Source organism: Cervus canadensis, chromosome 13, assembly GCF_019320065.1.
Source record: "Cervus canadensis isolate Bull #8, Minnesota chromosome 13, ASM1932006v1, whole genome shotgun sequence".
NCBI lineage: Eukaryota > Metazoa > Chordata > Mammalia > Artiodactyla > Cervidae > Cervus > Cervus canadensis.
The window spans coordinates 73,689,617-73,708,028 of record NC_057398.1 but is presented as its reverse complement, the minus strand read 5'-3'; the positions used below and the strand labels follow the sequence as shown (position 1 = coordinate 73,708,028).

At 54.8% G+C, this 18,412-nt stretch overlaps 1 protein-coding gene across 1 annotated transcript; it reads right to left on the bottom strand.

The window, feature by feature from the left end:
- Nucleotides 1-209: 209 nt before the first annotated feature.
- On the bottom strand, nucleotides 210-17,935 carry NUAK2 (NUAK family kinase 2). The gene is made up of 7 exons (XM_043485800.1): nucleotides 17,552-17,935; nucleotides 8,368-8,488; nucleotides 5,810-5,961; nucleotides 5,416-5,481; nucleotides 3,432-3,551; nucleotides 2,903-3,035; nucleotides 210-2,081 (listed from the first exon to the last, which is right to left on the bottom strand). Exons 1-7 carry the CDS (start codon nucleotides 17,801-17,803, stop codon nucleotides 1,018-1,020), a joined length of 1,908 nt encoding a protein of 635 aa, XP_043341735.1. The 5' UTR covers nucleotides 17,804-17,935; the 3' UTR covers nucleotides 210-1,017.
- Nucleotides 17,936-18,412: the final 477 nt, after the last annotated feature.

Here is an 18,412-nt window from a genome sequence, read left to right as displayed (position 1 = left end):
AAGGAGACACCACATGTCCGACCACCTCCCAGAATCCTTCTCTCTGGCATCCATCTTGGCTGAACAAGGCGTGCACCACCAGGAAGGACTCTGAGTCAGAATGATTGGCTTAAGACAACCCGGAAACTAATCCCATCACCATAAACCCCGAGACTGCGAGCCACTGGCAGAGCAGTCCTCCTGGGTTCTCTTACCCTCCTGCTCTCCACCCGGGTGCCTTTCCCAATAAAGTCTCTTGCTTTGTCAGCACATGTGTCTCCTCGGACAATTCATTTCCGAGTGTTAGACAACAGCCCAGTTCCGGGCCCTGGAAGGGGCCCCCCTTCCTGCAACAGCTGGTGAATAAGGGAATGTGTATGTGAATGAAGAGCTTCCAGCCCCACCTTGGCAGGACGGCATCACACACAAACTTACTCTTTACAGGAGCTAGGCACTGATAGAGCGCCCTATCCAGCTTCCGTGGCCCTACTATGGGGAGAGCACAGGCGACCCTGTCCCCGCAGGAGGGCGGGCACCCAGCAGCGACCCTGGCCGCGGGCCTCCACGGCTCAGTGGCTGTGACGCCAGCATCTGCTTAAGAAGTCCAGGAGTAAGAACTACATGGCCCAGACCCTCCAGGGGGACGCCGCCCCTCGTCCTGGTATGGGCGGCCTCAAGCTGCCAAAGGCATTCTCAAGAAGAAGGCGTCAACCCCCTCAGAGGGGGCAATGGGCAAGGCAACCTGGAAATTAACAGGCAACCTGGAATCGGCCACAGGCCTTCCTCGCTGCTTCTCTACTCATATCCCCTCTAGAGCTACCTTTTTGGTTCCACGGGGCTGAAGACGTTGAACCCTCAACGCACTTCACTTGCCCACTGCCCACATCCAGCCCTTCCCAGGGCTCAACTGAACCACCTCAGCCTTCTGGGCTGGGATGCGGGTCCTGGGAGGCAGGGAAGAAGGCAGTCTCCCCCTCAGGGTGCATCCAGCTGCATCTCAGAGCCTGCCCGCACGGGCAATGCCCACCCCGCCCCGCTTCAGCTGAGCTCCGAGCAGACCCTCAGTCCCTGCTGGCAGCCCTCTGTCCCCTCCGGGCAGTCCAGCAGGGAAAAGCAGCTAGTCCCCAGGGGGTCCTGCCTCCAGCGCCTCAGGCCTCGGCTTCCAGGGCCCTCCGAGGGGGGTGCCTCCAGCCCCATGAGGTCGTCCACAGACACACAGCCCCGCAGTGGGGGCTCAGGGAGCCGTTCGGGCAAGTCCAGCTGGTCAAAGGACTCAGAGGACAGGATGCTATCCTCACTCACGGCCCCTGAGGGGCGGCTGGCCCGGGCTGGAGGGTGTGGGGAGGTCAGTTCATCCAAAGAGCCGAAGGTGGCAGGGGCTGTGTGCTCCAGGGCCGCGTGCGAGAACTTGCCGTTGTGTTTGAGGATGCCCTTGCGGTGCGGCAGCCGCCCTGAGGCTGGCGGGGGCTTGGGCTCCACCGTATCCCCACTCACAAACACGTCCCCGGCATCCAAGAGCTCCCCAGACTCGCTGGGCTCAGGGGACGAGTAGTAACCGGACTCCCGCTGGCGTGCCTTCTTGAGGATGCCCTTCTTTGGGAGCAGCGGGCCAGCCTGGCCTGGGTTGGCGGGGTTGGGGCCGGGCTCAGGGTCCTCTCTCGCCCCCTCTGTGGGATTCGACGTCTTCTTCTTGAGAATGCCTTTCGGCAGCTTGAGGCCACCCTTCCCAGGGCGAGGGGAGGCGTCGGCGGCCGGGGCCCCCTGGAGGGTCTGGGCCATGGCGTTTTCCTTGCGGGACTTCTTGAGTGAGTGCTGGCGCTCCAGGCCGGGGGCAAGGCCCCTGCCACCCGGCGCCTGCTGCTTCAAGAAGCCGCAGACCTTGGCGCCGTTCTCCAGGAGGGGGCGGGAGGAGCGTCGCAGCCACTGAGCCACGGAGGCCCGGCCGGGGTCGCTGCCGGGGTGCCCGCCCTCGTGTGGGGCCCCCTGCTCCCCAACACGGGTGGCATAGCCCCAGTTGACCCACCAGTGGCTGGCCACGTCCTCCAGGCTGGCCCGGCGGGTAGGGTTTACCATCAACAGCCACCGGATCAGGCCACAGGCATCTAGAAGGAGAGAGACAGAGGCTCCAGCTCCATAGTCACGAGCACGGCACCCACAGTGTCCCTCCCGGCTCACCCCACGGATGCTAAGATGGGGCTCCCTCCCAGGTCAGCTGTGCCCCCAGGCAGGCTCCCCAGCCTCCAGGGCCTCAGGACCATAGCCATGTTTATTACATGTGTGCTCCTTTGTTCCAATGAAATGCAGGCCTCTGGGGGGTGGGGCTTGCCGCTCAAGAATATACCAAGGTCCTCACACCCTTCTCACCTCATACATCGTACATGAAAGGACAAAAAGATTTCTAAGGACAAATGTAGTAGGAAATGAGACAACTGTGGCAAAGAGGATCTAAACTAGGCTTTAGGAAGCACCTCCCAAATAAGCATGCCCATAAAGGAAGATCCAGCCCCTCCATCCTGCAAGGAGACAGACACAGGAGGCAGAGAGATAAGAGCAGGAGGTGGGGTGGAAGGCACCTTCATCTTGAGTGGGTTGCTGTCTTCACTTGGAAAGTGAAAGTGAAAATAGCTCAGTCACGTTTAACTCTGCAACCCCATGGACTGTAGCCCACCAGGCTGCAATTGCAGACAATTCCCTCAGTCCATGGAGTTCTCCAGGCAAGAGTACTGGAGTGGGTTGCCATTCCCTTCTCCAGGGGATCTTTCAGATCCAGGGATTGAACCCCAGTCTCCAGCTTTGCAGGCAACTTCTTTACAGTCTGAGCCACCAGGGAAGCTCCACTTTCCTGTCACTGTTTAATTCCTGCATCAGGAATTAGCAGAGAACACCCAGGGTGTGGGTGAGAATGCCCACATCCCTCACTCACCAGAGGGCTTAGGAGGCTGCCGGTAAGCCCCATTGCTGATCTGTTTCACCAGCGTCTTGTGGTCCTGCCCATCAAAGGGCATGGAGCCATGCACCAGGATGTAGAGGAGAACACCCAGGGACCAGCTGTCCACCTGAGGGAGAGACCAGGTCAGCCATGAGGTCCTCATGCTGCAGGGCGAACCCAGAGCCCAGTGCATCCGAGGACCCAGGGGCAGAGAGGGCCATCCTGTAGAAGGGACTGAGATTCACGGAGAGAGGTGTTGTCATCTGCCTCAGCTTGGGGAGGCTGGCCGGGGGCCAGGAGAGGTAATGGGAATGCAGAAGGTGTGGGGCACAGAGCCAGGCTGTCAGGGGTCAGGGGCCTTCAGCTCTCATGCCAGTTTTGCTACTCCCAGCTACAGAACTGGCTAGGCACTGCTTTGGCGGGGAAGTGAGGCTTGCAATCTGAGAAAGGGAATCATTAGAAAACCAGCTCATCCCTCTCTCAAGATCTAAGCCGAGAGATTAGGAGGAGGCCAGGCACTCACCTCTGGTCCCGTGTAGGGCTTTCCATTGACGATCTCGGGCGAGGCGTAGAGCGGGCTCCCGCAGAATGTCTGCAGGAACTTGCCTTGGTGGTAGAGGTTGGAGAGGCCAAAGTCGGCGATCTGTAGGATTGGGTCAAACACGGACAGGGTCACGCCAAGGCCTGGACTGTTCTGTAGCTCCTGGTCTGCCCCTCTCCAGAGCACGAGGAGACACAGGCCCTGGCAGGAGCAAAGGGTGCCCATGACCCCTGCCCCATACTGGGCACCACCAACACAGCTCAGGCCCTGGAAGAAAGAGCCCCTCAGAGGCTGAGTCAGTGAGGCGTGCCTGGGCAGAGGTGAGGGGAGCCCCGGGTCCTCACTGTTCCCCTGGCCCTTTGCTCATACTGCACTCCACTCCACAGATGCTCACTCTGCCTACACACGTCCTACACACCCAGAAGGCCCACCTCCCCCAGGAAGCCTTCTACGGCCCTGCGATCTCCTCTTCCCATTGAGCCGTTACAGCTTCCAGTGGCTCACAGAAGCCCCAGCTTGTCAGTTCTGTCTCCTCATGCAGCCATGTCGATAAGCTGCCCTTGTGGACCACCTGCCCCCACCCCTCCTGCAGCTCCCAGCACAGCTATGACCCGTTGACGGGACTAACGGCCACTTAGTGACTGAAGGCAGGCTCTTGGTTGGAGGGGGAGAGACAGTGTCTCACATCAGCGCCGAGGACCTCAGAACACAGTCACCCCATGGGCTTGGGGTGCCCTTCCCAGCAAAGGGCTCATCTAGGCCCACATCCAGGCGGGAAAGTGGTGGGGGGACTGGGGTCAGCCCAGGAGACCTGAGAAGCCACAGTGAAGGCAGAGCAAAGATTAGGGCCATCGTCATGGCCCAGGAGAAGGGATCGTCCTACAGGACCTCCTGAGCCCTCTGATACTGGGGGTTTGAGGGCCCCCAAGCCCATCTTCTCGCTCCTCAGAGAGACCCTTCCCCCAACTCTCCTCAGACAGAGGCTGAGACCTACGCCCTTTTGCTCCCAGCCCTCCTCCCCAGCAGAGGGTCATGTGTGCCCAGGGTAGAGAGGGGCTGTTTATGAACTCTGGCTCCTTCATTTATGGGTTTTATTGGCCTCTTATCAAGCAGTTACCTATTGACGCCCATAACGAGGCAGATGACTGGTACAGATGGGAAAGTTCAGGCCTGCCTGGATTATGTGTATTTATTGGCTCTGGCATCCCCCTCCCTGGTCAGCATCAAAGCGAGCCCCACCTACTCCAGGAATTGGAAAGGAGAATGAACTCAGGGCACCTCAGGGCACAGGTCAGGGGCCACTGGGGAAGAGGCTGTGGCCTGAATTCGGGAACATTCTGAGGAGGGTCCAAGTGCAGAGTCAGAGCCCTCCCAGGTGTCTGCAGGGCAAGCTCTTGCTCCCTGCCTCTTCCAGCCCTGAGATCCGAGCTTACCACCTCAACACGAACTTCTCAGACCTAAATTTAACTACTTAACTATGGGAATTCAGCAGCAGAAGGAAGCAGGAAGCTGCCGCTGGAGTGCTTGCTGTGGTGAAAGGTGCCAAAGGGCTGTTTAATTGTAGCAGATTAAAGTGCGCATGCATGCGTGTGTATGTGTGCATGCATCTGTGCATATGTGCAGGTGGGGCAAATGCAGGCCATGGCCTCTCCCTGCCAATCCTAAGGCTGTGAGCGAAACCAACCCTCGATCTAGACTCCTTCAGCCTTGTGACGTTGAGGGAGTTAGAAGACTTTGGTTCCAGCTGACCTTGCTAGCCATGGGACCTTGTGCAAGACACTCCTTATCGTGAGGCCTCAGTTTTCAACCCACAGAGGGAAGTGTTGAAATGGAGGACGGCTGAGGTCCTTACCAGTACTCAACTCCTTCTGCAACCCCCTAGAGACATAAAGATGCTTAGCTGGAGCCAGTGCAGAAGGTCTGGCGAGGGGAAGGGGAGCAGTTTTAAACAAGAAGTGAGGCTCACCTTGATATTTCCGTTGGCATCCAAAAGGATATTCTCCAGCTTGAGATCCCGGTGGACAACCCCGTTCTGAAAGAGGGAGGGCAGGGGTCAGGGGAAGGCCATCAGGAGAGACGGACTTGAGGACCTATCCTGGACAGTGAGGAAGCGTCAAAGGGGGGTAAGCTCAGATAGGTAGGGAGCCCATCTTTACCGGTACAGGCACAACAAACCACAGGTCCTTCCAACCCCGGCCAAGAGACCTGAAGCCAGAGACGCCAACACTCCCTCCGCTGAGTGAAGAATTACCCCTCGCCTTGGCCTCCTCCCTGTGTGATCCCGGTGTCGCGGGGCCTCTCTGGGGAAGCCAGCCGCCGGGCCCGGGGACCGCCCCCTCGGCGCCAGCGGGCGCGCGCACCTGATGGCAATACTGCACAGCGGAGACGATCTGCCGGAAGAAGTGCCTGGCCTCGCGCTCGCTGAGGCGCTGCCGCTCGCTGATGTGGTCATACAGGTCGCCTCGGCTGGCGTACTCCATGACGATCACGATCCTGCTGCTGTTCTCAAACACTGGGGCAGAGGGGGGCAGCAGAGTCAGGCCTTTTGGAGGGCTCGCTCCCGCCAGGGGCCACACCCTCCCGGCCCCAAACCAGACGTCTGTAAGGGGGCGGGGAGGCTGCCCGCGGATGCTCCCAGCACCTTCCAGGAGCAATGAGTTCAGGCCAAAAGGACTGGCTCACCTCCCTCTCCTTGGAAGTTCAGGCTTCTGAGCATTCTTACAACTACCCTATGAATTCCGAGACATCACTGGATAAGAATGAAAAGTCAAGCTCCCTAGTTCAGAATTCAGTACTTTTTTGCTTGGGCAAATCTCTTCCAGATAGATCAGTAAAGACACAGGTTTGGGATTCGAATCCTGGCCCCATCACTTACAAGCTGGGTGACCATGGCAAGTTATTAACTCAGTGCGCCTCAGTTTCCTCATTTGAAGAGGGATAATGACAGCAATTTCATAGGGCTGGGGCGAGAAATAGATAAAAACAAGTGACAGCTCTTGGGCTGGCTGAGTGAGCTGGTGTGGAGCCTGACAAACAAGCCAGCATTCAATATATGGTCCCTATTGTTATAGTTATTATTAGCATCCTCATGTATAAACTTGAAAAATAATACCCAGAAGATCAGAAGAGGGATAAAAGCATATGAAAGTGGTTTGTAACCCACGGAGAGCTGAGACACTCATCACTCTTAACTTCTTTGATTTCCCGTCCAGAGTACTCAGGCCCGGGCCTTGTACACAGAAACAATCAATAAATATTTGATAATTAATTGACTGGCTGGGCTCCTGGCGGTCAGCCTATTCTAGCTGGCTCATCTCCACATATGGGAGGGGCCCACTTGCCACCACAGGCCTTGTCTGTCCTCCTGGAAAAGCAGGGAACGGCTGGTTCATCAAACTGGCCCTTCAGCTGGGTGTGTGTCAAAACATGCATGTCCATGACACCGCATCTCTGTGTCAAGTGGGTCCTATGAGTCTGGCTTGCTCAGCCAACCCCAGAGCGATTCCTGTCTAGGCTGGGAGAAGGAGCTGAGAGAGGAGGCTACTGCCAGGGAGAGTCCGAGCTCCCAGGCAGCTGGGTATCTGGCCAGGAAGACTGTGCTTTTCCCCAGGAGAGCACCGTGGCCCAGACTGCTGGGGCCTGCCTGGAGACTCCAACCCATGGGTCTCTACAACCCTGCAGGGTGTGTGTAAACTCTGTGCCACGGAACTGGGGGTCAGAAGCCAGCCAGGGCACATTCTGGAGAGCAGCTCTGTTAGAGGTCAGTTCCCAGGACTGGAGCTTTCTCCTTAGTCCAGATCTCTTGAAGTCTGTGGATGGGGATGGATCTGGGACAGCTCTGCCAGTTACATAGTAACTATGATACCCCAACATCCCCTGACTCTGAAGGTGCAATACAGAACAGTTACATCCTAAGCTTCAAAGAACAGTTCCCAGACCTAGCTGGAGATACGGGTTGGGGGAAGATTTCACACACACACACACACACCAACCACCAAGCTTAGCCTGGCTTAACCAATACTCTATCATCTGCCCACTCTCCCCTGGGGGGAGATACAATTAGCCTTCTCAGCCACTTGCTTGGCTTCCTCATGGGACAGGTTCAGGCCAGGGGACCATGGCAGTGTTCTGCTCTTAAGTCTTCTTCTAAACAGAACTTGAGAGAGGAGACCTCTCTTCCTCCCACCAGGAATATTCAGGCTGAGGGCAAAGCCACAGGCTTCCCTCCTCCCTCCTGCTGCTCCTGCCATTCCTCGCTTCCTAAGTGATATTATGTAAAGGCTGCCAGCAGACAGGCGTGTGTGGGAGGCTGCTCCCTGTCTTTCCCGCGTCACCATCTCTCGCTCACTTTGTTGTCTGGGTCACGGGGAGCAGGGCAGCTGGAGAGGAGAACCAGCACTGATGTCAGTGCAAGAAGAGGCTGAGAGATACGAGGACGGGTAGGAACCAGCCTCAAGGCGGGAGTGATTCAGAGGATAGGAGGCCTGGCTCTTGAGACGCACAAAGAAAAATCACACCCACACGCCTGAGACAGGTGCAGGTCCTCCGTGTGTTTCAGCTGCCCCCACAGTGCCAAGGTTCTCACTGGGTTTGGGGAGGCAGTGTTTAAGTACAGAAAACCTAAGAACAAACATGCCTACAATCTGTGGAGTTCCTCTCTTGAGCTGAATACTTGGTGACATAAAATTTGATCTTTGCAACAACCTTGTGACGCAGGTGAGATTATCTCATTTTACAAAAGAGGAACTGAGACCCAGAGACTATATTAAATTAGTTGCCCAAGTCATATAGCAGGCTTCAGATCCAGCTCTTGCCCAAGCCTAAAGCCCGTGCCTTTTTTTACTCCTGTGTGTTATCTGTTCTGACTGCGCGTGTGCACGCACACACACTCTCAGCTTCAAATGCTCTGCCTCTGTACCTTCGTGGATGGCAATGATGTGGGGGTGGTTGAGTGATGACATGATCTCAATCTCTCGCCGAATGTGCATCAGATCTTGCTCATCTTTGATTTTGTCTTTCCGGATTGACTTGATGGCCACCTGGGAACAGAGGATGCAGGAGGGTGAGGAGAAAGTCCTGGCAGGCAAAGGCATCCCTGAGGACACTCTGGGGGAGCCCTGACCCTGGTGATCTGCCTCCAGCTGCTACAAAGGCCATAGATTGCAGCCAGCGAAGCCTCTCCACACTTCACTGGGGCAGGCATCAGAGAGGCTAGAGAGAACCTTCTCTGGCGAAGATTCTTGCCTGGGTTGGATGCAGTTTATGTAGCAGGAATGAGGATAAGTCAATCACCTCACTTGGAGTACGGATAGGTGAAGACGGTAGGTAACAACGTGTACTTGTAAGGCTGATACTTCATGATTCAAAGCAAATTTATCTTGCTCCACCACGAGGAAAGGACTGGGCCTCTTTTGCTCCCCACTGGGTGGTGAGCACAGCGCCTGGCACACAGTAGGCACTGAATAGCCATTTGTTGCAGCTGTCACTGAGCTGGCCCTCTCAAGCAGCCTGAGAGGCAGGCGCCGGAAGCACCCCCATCCGCATTTCCAGGTGAGGAAGTGCGTTCCTAGAGAGGCTGTTTCCTTCCTGTTCAACGTCACACAGGCACTCACTGGCAGACTGGCTTGCACTGTTGACCCACGTCTGATACTTCTTCCACCAGTCCTCTAATTTGCTACAAACAGTCTCCAGCTAAAAGGTGGGAAACAACCCAGAGGTCTGTTAACGGATGACTGATCAGACAAGATATGGTATGTTCACACAATGGGAGAATGAAGTACCAATAAATATGTGCCCAACACGGACGGACCCGGAAAGCATGCTCAAAGAAGCCAGACACACAGGGACCAATGCTGCATGACTGTACTCATCTGAGTCACTAGGACAGACAAACGCACTAGAGAGAGGAGGAGGCTGGTTACCAGGGGTGGGGGTGCGGGGACGACGGGCAGTTATTGCCTAGTGGATACCGAGCTTCCATTTGAGATGACGAAAAGGTTTTGGAAGTGCATAGTGATAATGATGTACAGCACCGTGAATGTACTGAATTGTACACTTAAAATGATGACAATGGTAAATTTCATATATGTCTTACCCCACATACAAAAGTGAAGTCGCTCAGTTGTGTCTGACTTTTTGCGACCCCATGGACTGTAGCCCACCAGGTTCCTCCGTCCAGGGGATTTTCCAGGCAGGAGAACTGGAGTGAGTTGCCATTTCCTTCTCCAGGGGATCTTCCCAACCCAGGGATTGAACCCAGGTCTCCCACATTGTAGGCAGACGCTTTACCGTCTGCACTACCAGGGAAGTCCCCGCTTACAAAAAGATCACCCAAAAAAGTTATGAAAAAAGTACTAGCCTTTTCAGTCCAGGTGAATAGTAAGGTCTCTCCCCCAGCAACAAACCACCAAACAGTTAAACAGAGTCCTCTGGGCTTTGCTATCTTGTCTGTAAAGGTGAACATTCCATATAAGGATTAAACTCTGGCTGGTACGTGTGGTGGGTTCAGGAAGGGTGGAGTGAGGCAGAGGAAATGGAGAAAGAACTGCCAAGAAGCCACTTCAGCACAGCTCTTAGACACAGAGGGGTCCGGGCCTCTGTCCCGCCACGCGGAGCAGGGTGACAGAGGAACAGCGTGTGTGGAGCGCGGGCAGTCGGCAAACCGGCCCTCCAGGCTCTGCTGTCCTCCCGCGGCCTCGGAGCTCCGAGAGCAACGGGCTGCACTAAGGAGGATGTATGCCATGCTCTCCTCTGCTTCTGGGAAACGGCCGTATACATGCCACGGGCCGCGGGAGTCGGCCACGCGGGCGCCAGGGCCGGGGAGGATGAGGTGTCGCCAACGCGGGCCCTGACAGCTCCTGTCCCAGGGCACGAACGGCAAACACGAGCCTCCCCCTTCCCCGGAGCCTGGCGGGCTGTAAGAAACCTGCGGAAAACGGCCCCTAGGTCCTTCCCCGGGAGAGTTTGCCGCCCCTCCAGGTTCAAAAGGAGCCCGCGGGCCGGCCGCCCACCCCCTTTCCCAGGGCTCCGGGCAGACAAAGGCTTCCTGCTTCCGACGCGCCCGCGGGGCTGTGTCCCCTCAGCCAGGAATGCGGAACCGCCGTAATCCGCAGAGACGCGCTCACAATGGCCGGTCACCCCAGCAACGGGCCAGGGACGGCGTCCCCGAGAGAGGGGCGGCCGGGGAGCGGGGCCGCGGCCCGCGAGAGGGGAGGCCGGGCGGGCGCGGACAATGGCGGCGCGAGGGGCGGTCGCCATGGCGCCTTCTGCCCACGCCCCCGCAGGGGCCCCGCTGCAGCTGCCCGGCGGCTGCGCCTCAGCGTCTCCTCACGCCCTCCACCCCTCCTGCTCCAAACGACCCCAAGGAGCCAGCGGAGCAGAAAAATCCCCGGCTTAGAACTGGACAGGGGCTGGGGATGGGGGAAGGGGCTTAAATCCTCCTCCAACTACGGGGCTTCAACCTGCAGCTTGGTTCCTCATCACCTCTCCTATACCCTTTTTCTCCCCCTGAAGGGGAGATGTTATGGACTAGTTCTTTTCTCTTTAAATTCTTTGTTTTAAAAATCAGGTAATACCGTGAGCTCTTCAGAAAAAGGGCCGTAAATTGAATCTATTTATGTAAAAGGAAAATCACATATAAATCACATACTTAGATAATGAAACAAATATTTGAGAATTTAAGATACATATGCAAAACCTAGGCATATCTCAGATGTACAACTGTACACACTCAAACATATACAATGAGCAAATCACTGTAGGCAGGGTCAGAGCTCTAAAGAAGACAGGCAGAACAGAAGACAGGTCTCAAAAAACTAGAGGGCCCTGAGGGGTGCTAGGAGGAGTCACTGCATGGGTAGAGGGTGTACAAGTTGAATCCTGAAATCCATTCTGGAAGCCTACGATTAAAACCAGAATTGTTAATCCTCCATGGACAGTTCCATCCCCCTGCCAGCTCATGCTCTGGTCTCAGGGGGCAAGGTAAAGGTCCCTCCCGCCATTATCTATACTAGGTCTTAGGAGACCACAGTTTGGCTGGCACTTCCCAGGAAGGAAACAGGTTAGGTCATTCCTCAAGCAAGTGACAGACAAGAAAGGCAATGTGTCACTGCCCGGGTGGGCTTGGGGCACTTCCCCCACCCACCCTTGCCCCACCAGACAGGCCTCTAACTGCTGGAGAGCCTGTCAAAGTATATGAGATATACCAACAGCTCAGGCTTAGAAGGAGCTCAGCATACAGAAAACACTCAACTGTTTACTGCTGAACACAAATCACAAATAAATATTTATTGGTTAAGTTGCTGGGCTGATCCCTGGGACCGATGGGACCAGTGCCCAAAAAAGATTTTCTGCCCTTTTGGTGAGGCATGGGTGGAGTCAACCTTGTTTACTAGAACTCATTTCGAGGGACCTTTGTTCTTATATGCAAGATAGTTGAGCAACCACTCTCTAGAATTAAAATATAGTGACCAGAGTAAAGGAAGAGAAAGATAGTTGCTGAATGGATCACCCAGAGACAGGAAAGCCACCTGCGTATGGACAATCCTGGTTCATCCTATGTAATTAATAGTGCCCTTTTTACTCTCTGAAGTATTCAGGCTGAGATGTTATATTACATGGCCACCCTACTCAGAAGGGCCAGGAAACTGAAACACAATAATGACAATATAAATGTGAACATTAGATCAGTGGAGGGGTGCCAAGAGCCCAGGTATCTAATCTTTATTTGCCCCTTTGGAGCTATGCAACTCAAGACAAGTCACTTAAATGATCTAGTTAACTGGTCTGGCTAGTTTTAATGTCCTCATCTGAAAAATAAAAGGGCATTTATTCTCCAAACATTTGCTGAACGCCTACTACATGTCTGGCACTATGGTAGGTATTGGATTCAGACAAAAACCAGACAGTCCCTGCACCAGGCCTTGATCCAGTCAAGTGTGATTGAGATCCCTGCCTGCCCAGGGGCTCCAAGAGCACTGGAGAGCTTTGCCTGGAGGAGCAAGGCGAGTCACCCCTGGGAGAAAACTTCGTTTTAGATCTTGAAGGAAGAGTGGGGTTTACCAAGCCAAGGCACATAGGCTTTTGGAGGGGGGCAACAAGGGCATTCCAAGCAGAGAGAAAGGTTTAAGAACACACCAGAAAGAAAGGAAAGGAACTATTCATGAATTTGCACACTAGGATCTCTAAGCTTGCTTCTAAACTTCAGCATTTTCTGTTGAGCTTCTTTAGAAATGGGTCACCTGCTACCATGCCAGGAAGGTGCTGGCCAAGGATTGTTATAATGGGCTTATTCAGAGGCCCCATGCCATAACCGTGTTAACCTGCCTGAGCAAAATTCCTATTGATACCAGCCCAGTGATTTTCTTGATTCTGTGGCCCTGCCTGCCTGAAAGGCAGCATGGCTAATTCCCCATCCCATTTTGCAAATGCAAACACTGAAGTCCAGAAAGGTGACTCTTCCCAGGTTCCTCAAGAAGGCCAGGCTGTCAGGATCCAAGATGGAGGGTTGCTGCGTGGAGAAGCTACCATCTCAGAAGACAAAAGGTCCTTACAGATGCTCTGGCCTGCCTTCAACCCCTGGAGAAGGGAATGCCCTACACCCTGCCTTGGGCCGGGCTGTGCAGTACCACCAGCCACCATCAACCAACTTACAGACAGACAAACAAACATGTTGGACAGACGGGTGCTGAGGTCAATTGGTTAAACACTGCCTTCTCTCCTTCTAATCCCCACAGGAACTCAGATCAAGAATAATATGCATTCCCGGAGAGGATGGCAGAAAGATCTTAGAAAAAGATGACCTACAGGTACTGGCTGCAGATGACAAGAGAGAGGGTACAAGCTGGGCATCTCTGGTCATAGCTATCACCCAGAGTTGGAGCCATGATCCTTGACTCCTTTTTGGCCTTTCACGGAGCAGGTGCCTCTGAGAGGCAGGGTGAGGAGCTGGAGGATGACCCATTTAGATTACAGAGGAGAAGCTGGGCTGGGCTGGCAGAGTGGGGATAGGCCTGGGGGTGGCTCACCATCCCACCAAGCCTTCCAGAGAACCAGGCAGGGACCAGGAGTGGGTTCTGAGGGGAAGGGCGCCACCTCCCCTACATTCCATGCTGTGCCCACCCCTCCTTTGCCACCCTCCGGCCCGTTCTGCTAGGCAAGGCGCTTCCCTGCCCAGCCCTCCTGCACAGCTTGGCCAAAGCCCAGGAACAGGAGTCACCTGCAGCCAAAGTCTCTCCCCCAGCCCTGAGCAGGCAGGTGCAGCAGGAGCTGGGAGGGCAGCATCGCACAGAAGAGGCCGCTGGCAGCTGGCCAGGTGGGAGCCCTTCTCTGGATCAGGGGCTAAAGGAGAGACTGGGACTCTGAACAAGGCAGAGACCAAAGGGCTTAAGAAAGTCGAGCACAAGCCATTCTCTGCCTCAGGGCAGGACAGACCCAGGATGGAGGGACTCCCCCTTCCCTAGGAGAGGGAGAGGAGGACCGTGACAAAGCCGGCCTTGCTAGGGTAACACTACTGTGTGTGTTGGCTACTGTGCTGACATGCATATTACCTTATTTAATCCTAGGAGAACCCCATGAGGCAGGAATTATTATAATCCCCACTTTACAGATGAGGAAACTGAGATACAGAGAGGTCCCACAGCTCGGAAGCAGCAGAGCTGGGATTTTGAATGCTTGCACCCTGATGCTGAGCTGAGCAGTTTTCCTGACAAAGAAAAAGCCTCGAATGTAGGGTAGTTCACCCACTCAGGATCCCTGGGCGCAGGCAGTGAGGACGCGGGGGTGGGGGTTGTTCCCAAAGACTCCTCCCATACTGTGTGTGCCTGGAGCTCTGGGAAGGGCAGCTGGAGCTCGCTGCTGGAATGACAGAGCAAACTGAGGCAAGCCCGGGCTCAACCCAGAGCCAGCTCCCAGTCCAAGACTCAGTCCTGCTCATCTCGCACTGGGTGGTCAAGTCAGGAGCCGATGTTGCAGGCGTGCCACTAACCAGGCCCAGGACATGTCACCTGCCCTCCCTGGGCTTCAGTTTCCCCATCTGTCAATGAAGGAATCAGACCATCTCGGTCATGTTCAAACATTTTGAATTCCCACACAACAATCCAATATATAAATGAGACAGAAGCTTCCCTGGCCCAGATCACTCTCCTCTTGGACTCCCCTCTGCTCTGCTTGTGCAGATAAGAACTCTATGCAGACCACCCTAACAGCTGCGGTGGCCTCCACCATTCCAGGCACCCAGCAGGTGCTTTTCTTCCTGCGGGAGGGCGTAGGTCAGGAGAGCTAGGAGAGTCACAGGAGGAAATATCATGTGGATACTAGGAATGTACTCAGAGCTAGAAGATCCAGAGCAAATATTTATTTTTCCTTTAATGTCCTCCTGGAGTAGCCCTTAGTCCTGCCCACCTGCCCCTCCCCCCAGACAATCCCATCAGGCCCCTGAGAATCCCATCAGACAGGCTGGGAATTGGGAATGGGGCGGAAGTCACCCAGCAGGCTTTCTTCTGACCCTCTTCCCCAAAGACCTTGGTTCATTTTGGGGGAGGTTGTGGGCTGCTCCCACAACTCCTTTCCTGGGGCACCAGGTCGGTCTCTCTTCAGGGAGGACAGTGAAGAGACAGGAGTGGGGTGCAGTGGAGAAGAGGATTCCTCTCCAGAATTTAGAGAAATCAGAGTTTAGCAGTGTGCAGAACTGCTCTCCCAGGAGGACGGAGGCCCTGAGCAAACTCCCAGCAGAAGTACAGGGTGATCTATGGATCAGGGAGCAGGTCCCATTCCTACTCATCTTGGCTCCCTGGAGACAAGAGACTCGAAGCCAGGGAGCACCTTCTGAATTCTCTGTTCTGATGTAATAAGAGCTGGGATCTCTGCCTACAGCCACTGAGGTTTGCAAACTGAAAGCTGGTTTATCTCATTCCAGAATCAATGATCTCTCCCTTTATCTCTTACACACACACACACCCCATACACACGCAGTGACCCAGGTCAAGAGCTTAATGGGATTTCTGAATTTCAGTCTCAGTTTCTGGCGCCCCCCCCCCCCCAACCATCCAGTCTGCCGGCCAACAAGAGGTATGAGCCACAAACCACAAGAAGCTATTTTTCAGCTGAGCCCCTAACAAAGCCTGGGTCCAGCAGTCTCAAGCCTGGAGGCTTATTGGGCCGTCACACTTTATAAAAAGAGAAAGAAAAGGAAAGTCAGGAAGTACATGATTGCCCAATAGCTGTAACCTGGCAGTGGGCACCTGGGGACTGTGCCAGGCGTTAGCAGGAAAAACATACTCGGTTCTATTGATGGGGCCATAATCCACTCCCTTTCCCCAGCATCCACTCTCCTTCACCAATGAAATGACTTCCTGAATTTCAAACCAGCTACTGGCTGCAAAAGCAAACAATCTGGGGAGGTGACTTGCTGCCAGAGCCAATAGGCAAACCAAGGCCAAGCATACATGTACATCTCATAACCACCCAACTGGATTTGGCAAAACAATCCCTAAACCACCTGCTTTTAAAAGGCTTCTTAAAATACAGATTATTTAGGGACTTCACTGGTGGCTCAGATGCTAAAGAGTCTGTCTGCAATGCGGGAGGCCTGGATTCGATCCCTGGGTTGGGAATATCCCCTGGAGAAGGAAATAGCAACCTACTCCAGTATTCTTGCCTGGAAAATCCCACGGATGGAGGAGCTTGGCAGGCTAAAGTCCATGGGGTCACAAAGAGTCAGACATGACTGAGCCACTAACACTTTCACTTTCGACCTTTCTGGAGGTTCAGTGGTTAAGACTTGGTGCTTCCACTGTAGGGGCACGGGTTTGATCCCCAATCCCACATACTGCACAGTGTGGCCAAAAAAAATTCAGAGTATTTGGCCCCATCCCAGATCTTCAGAATGAAATCCTCCCTGTGCGGAACCAGAGAAGCGGTTTCAATAAGCACCCAGGTGATTCCAATGTACATTGAACTCAAGTTAGGGAACCACTGTTAACTTCTGCAAACTTGCCATCCTTTTAGGGCTGGTCTTTCCAAATATAAATATCAGTTCTCATTGCGGGTTCTATTGTCAGAAAACAATTTACTTATTTATTTTTATTGTCAGAAAACAATTTAAATTCATATTTGTATCTCATTCAATCATCATAGAAACTCTGAGGGAGCCCATATTTTCTTCATTTTTGCAAAAGGAGAAACTGAGGGTACAGAGAAAATAAACTGCATAAGGTCCTACACATTAAAGGACTCCCCCGGTGACTTGGTAGTAAAGAATTCATCTGCAATGCAGGACATGCGGGTTTGATCCCTGGGTCGGGAAAATTCCCTGGAGAGTGAAATGGCAAACCATTCTAGTATTCTTGCCTGGACAGTCCCATGGACATGGGAGCCTGGTGGGCTATACAGTCAATAGTGTCACAAAAGAGTTGGACATGACTGAGCAACTAACAACAACCCACAGATTACTACTACTATACACACCTACATCCCAAATGAACAGGACACGTCCCTGAAAAGGCCCCAGATCCAAAGGTATCTTTCACCAGAGCCTGGTTTCACATTTATCAGAATTAAAAACACATCATAATAAAACTTTGAATGTCAGAGCTGGCAAGGACCTAAATGTCAAACCCACCCACGACCCTCAGGAGGTAGGGATATCTCCATAGTCACCTGGGCTGCCAAACTACCAAAACTGAACTGAGAAACTGGTCGCCTCATTTCTTTATTTACTCGGCTACACATAGGCACTACTCCCCTACTAAGATCAAGTGCGTTTTACTTCCTCTTCCCATGCTACTCCACTGGATAGTCTGTTACAAACAAAATCCCACTAAAGTCTCATCTCTAGGGAGCCTCCTCACCCTGCCTCACTTTGGAAACCATCACTTGCTGACCAGTTGTTGGGGTTCTCAGGTCCACGACCATTGTCCCTACACTCATGGACAGACAAATGTACAGAGAACACCATCAGCGCGCGCGCACACACACACACACGAAGACTGAAGGCGGGCAACCCCACCAAGCAGGGCTCTGGCCCCCGGCCCACCCTCCGCCCCCCACCGGCGTGGCCGAGCCCGGAGCCCGCCGGGCGGCGCCGCTGAGGGCGCCGCACTCACCAGGCGCCCGGAGCTCTCCCGCGCCTTCTTCACCTTCCCGTAAGTCCCCTTGCCCAGAGTCTCCAGGAACTCGTAGCGGTGTCGCAGGTTGTGCTTGTGGTGGTGCCGCTTCACCGCCTGCTTCTTCATCAGGGGCTTGGGCGACTTGAGAAGCCCGTCGGCCAGGGGCCGGACCAGCTCGGCGGCCAGCGCGGCAGTGGCCGAGGGCGCAGGGCCGAGGCGCCGGGGGAAAGGCAAGGACTCCATGGGCATACGGCTGGCGCGGGCGGAGGGGGATCGGCGGCGCAGCAAACCCGGGGACCCGGACACCTCTATAGCTCTCGCCCGGGAACCCACGGTTGCACCTGCGCTCGCGAGCCGGCGCGGACCTGCAAGCGGTTATGAACTCCCGGAGCCCGAGGGCGGGCCACGCCCCCCGGCGCCCATTGGTCGGGCCGCCCGGAGCGCGTGACCAGGGCCGCTGGCATTGGCTCCTCCCGCGCGGCGAGGAGAGTGACAGTGAAGCCCCGCCCACCGGGCTCCAGTGGGGCTTGCAGGGGAAGGGGCGCGCGGGGCGGCGGCTGGGGCGGGGCGGGCTGCGGTCGGTGCCGCCGGCACCCAGAAGCTTGGAGAGCCCCTGCACAGCTCTCTGCCTCTCAGAGGCTCTTGGTCCTGCCTCGAGCCACCTGTTGTCCTTTCACCGTGCTGTTCTGAGTTGGCAAGAGGCAAACCGACAATGATACAGTTCCCCAAAGATTTCTCCATCCTGAGTAATTTGCTTCTCCCAAGTCAAAATCCATAAAGTCACTCGACCACTTCTTGGAGATCTTAAGGAGGAAAAAAGGGATGGATTGGAATGGAGGCAAACTCTCAAGTTGGAGG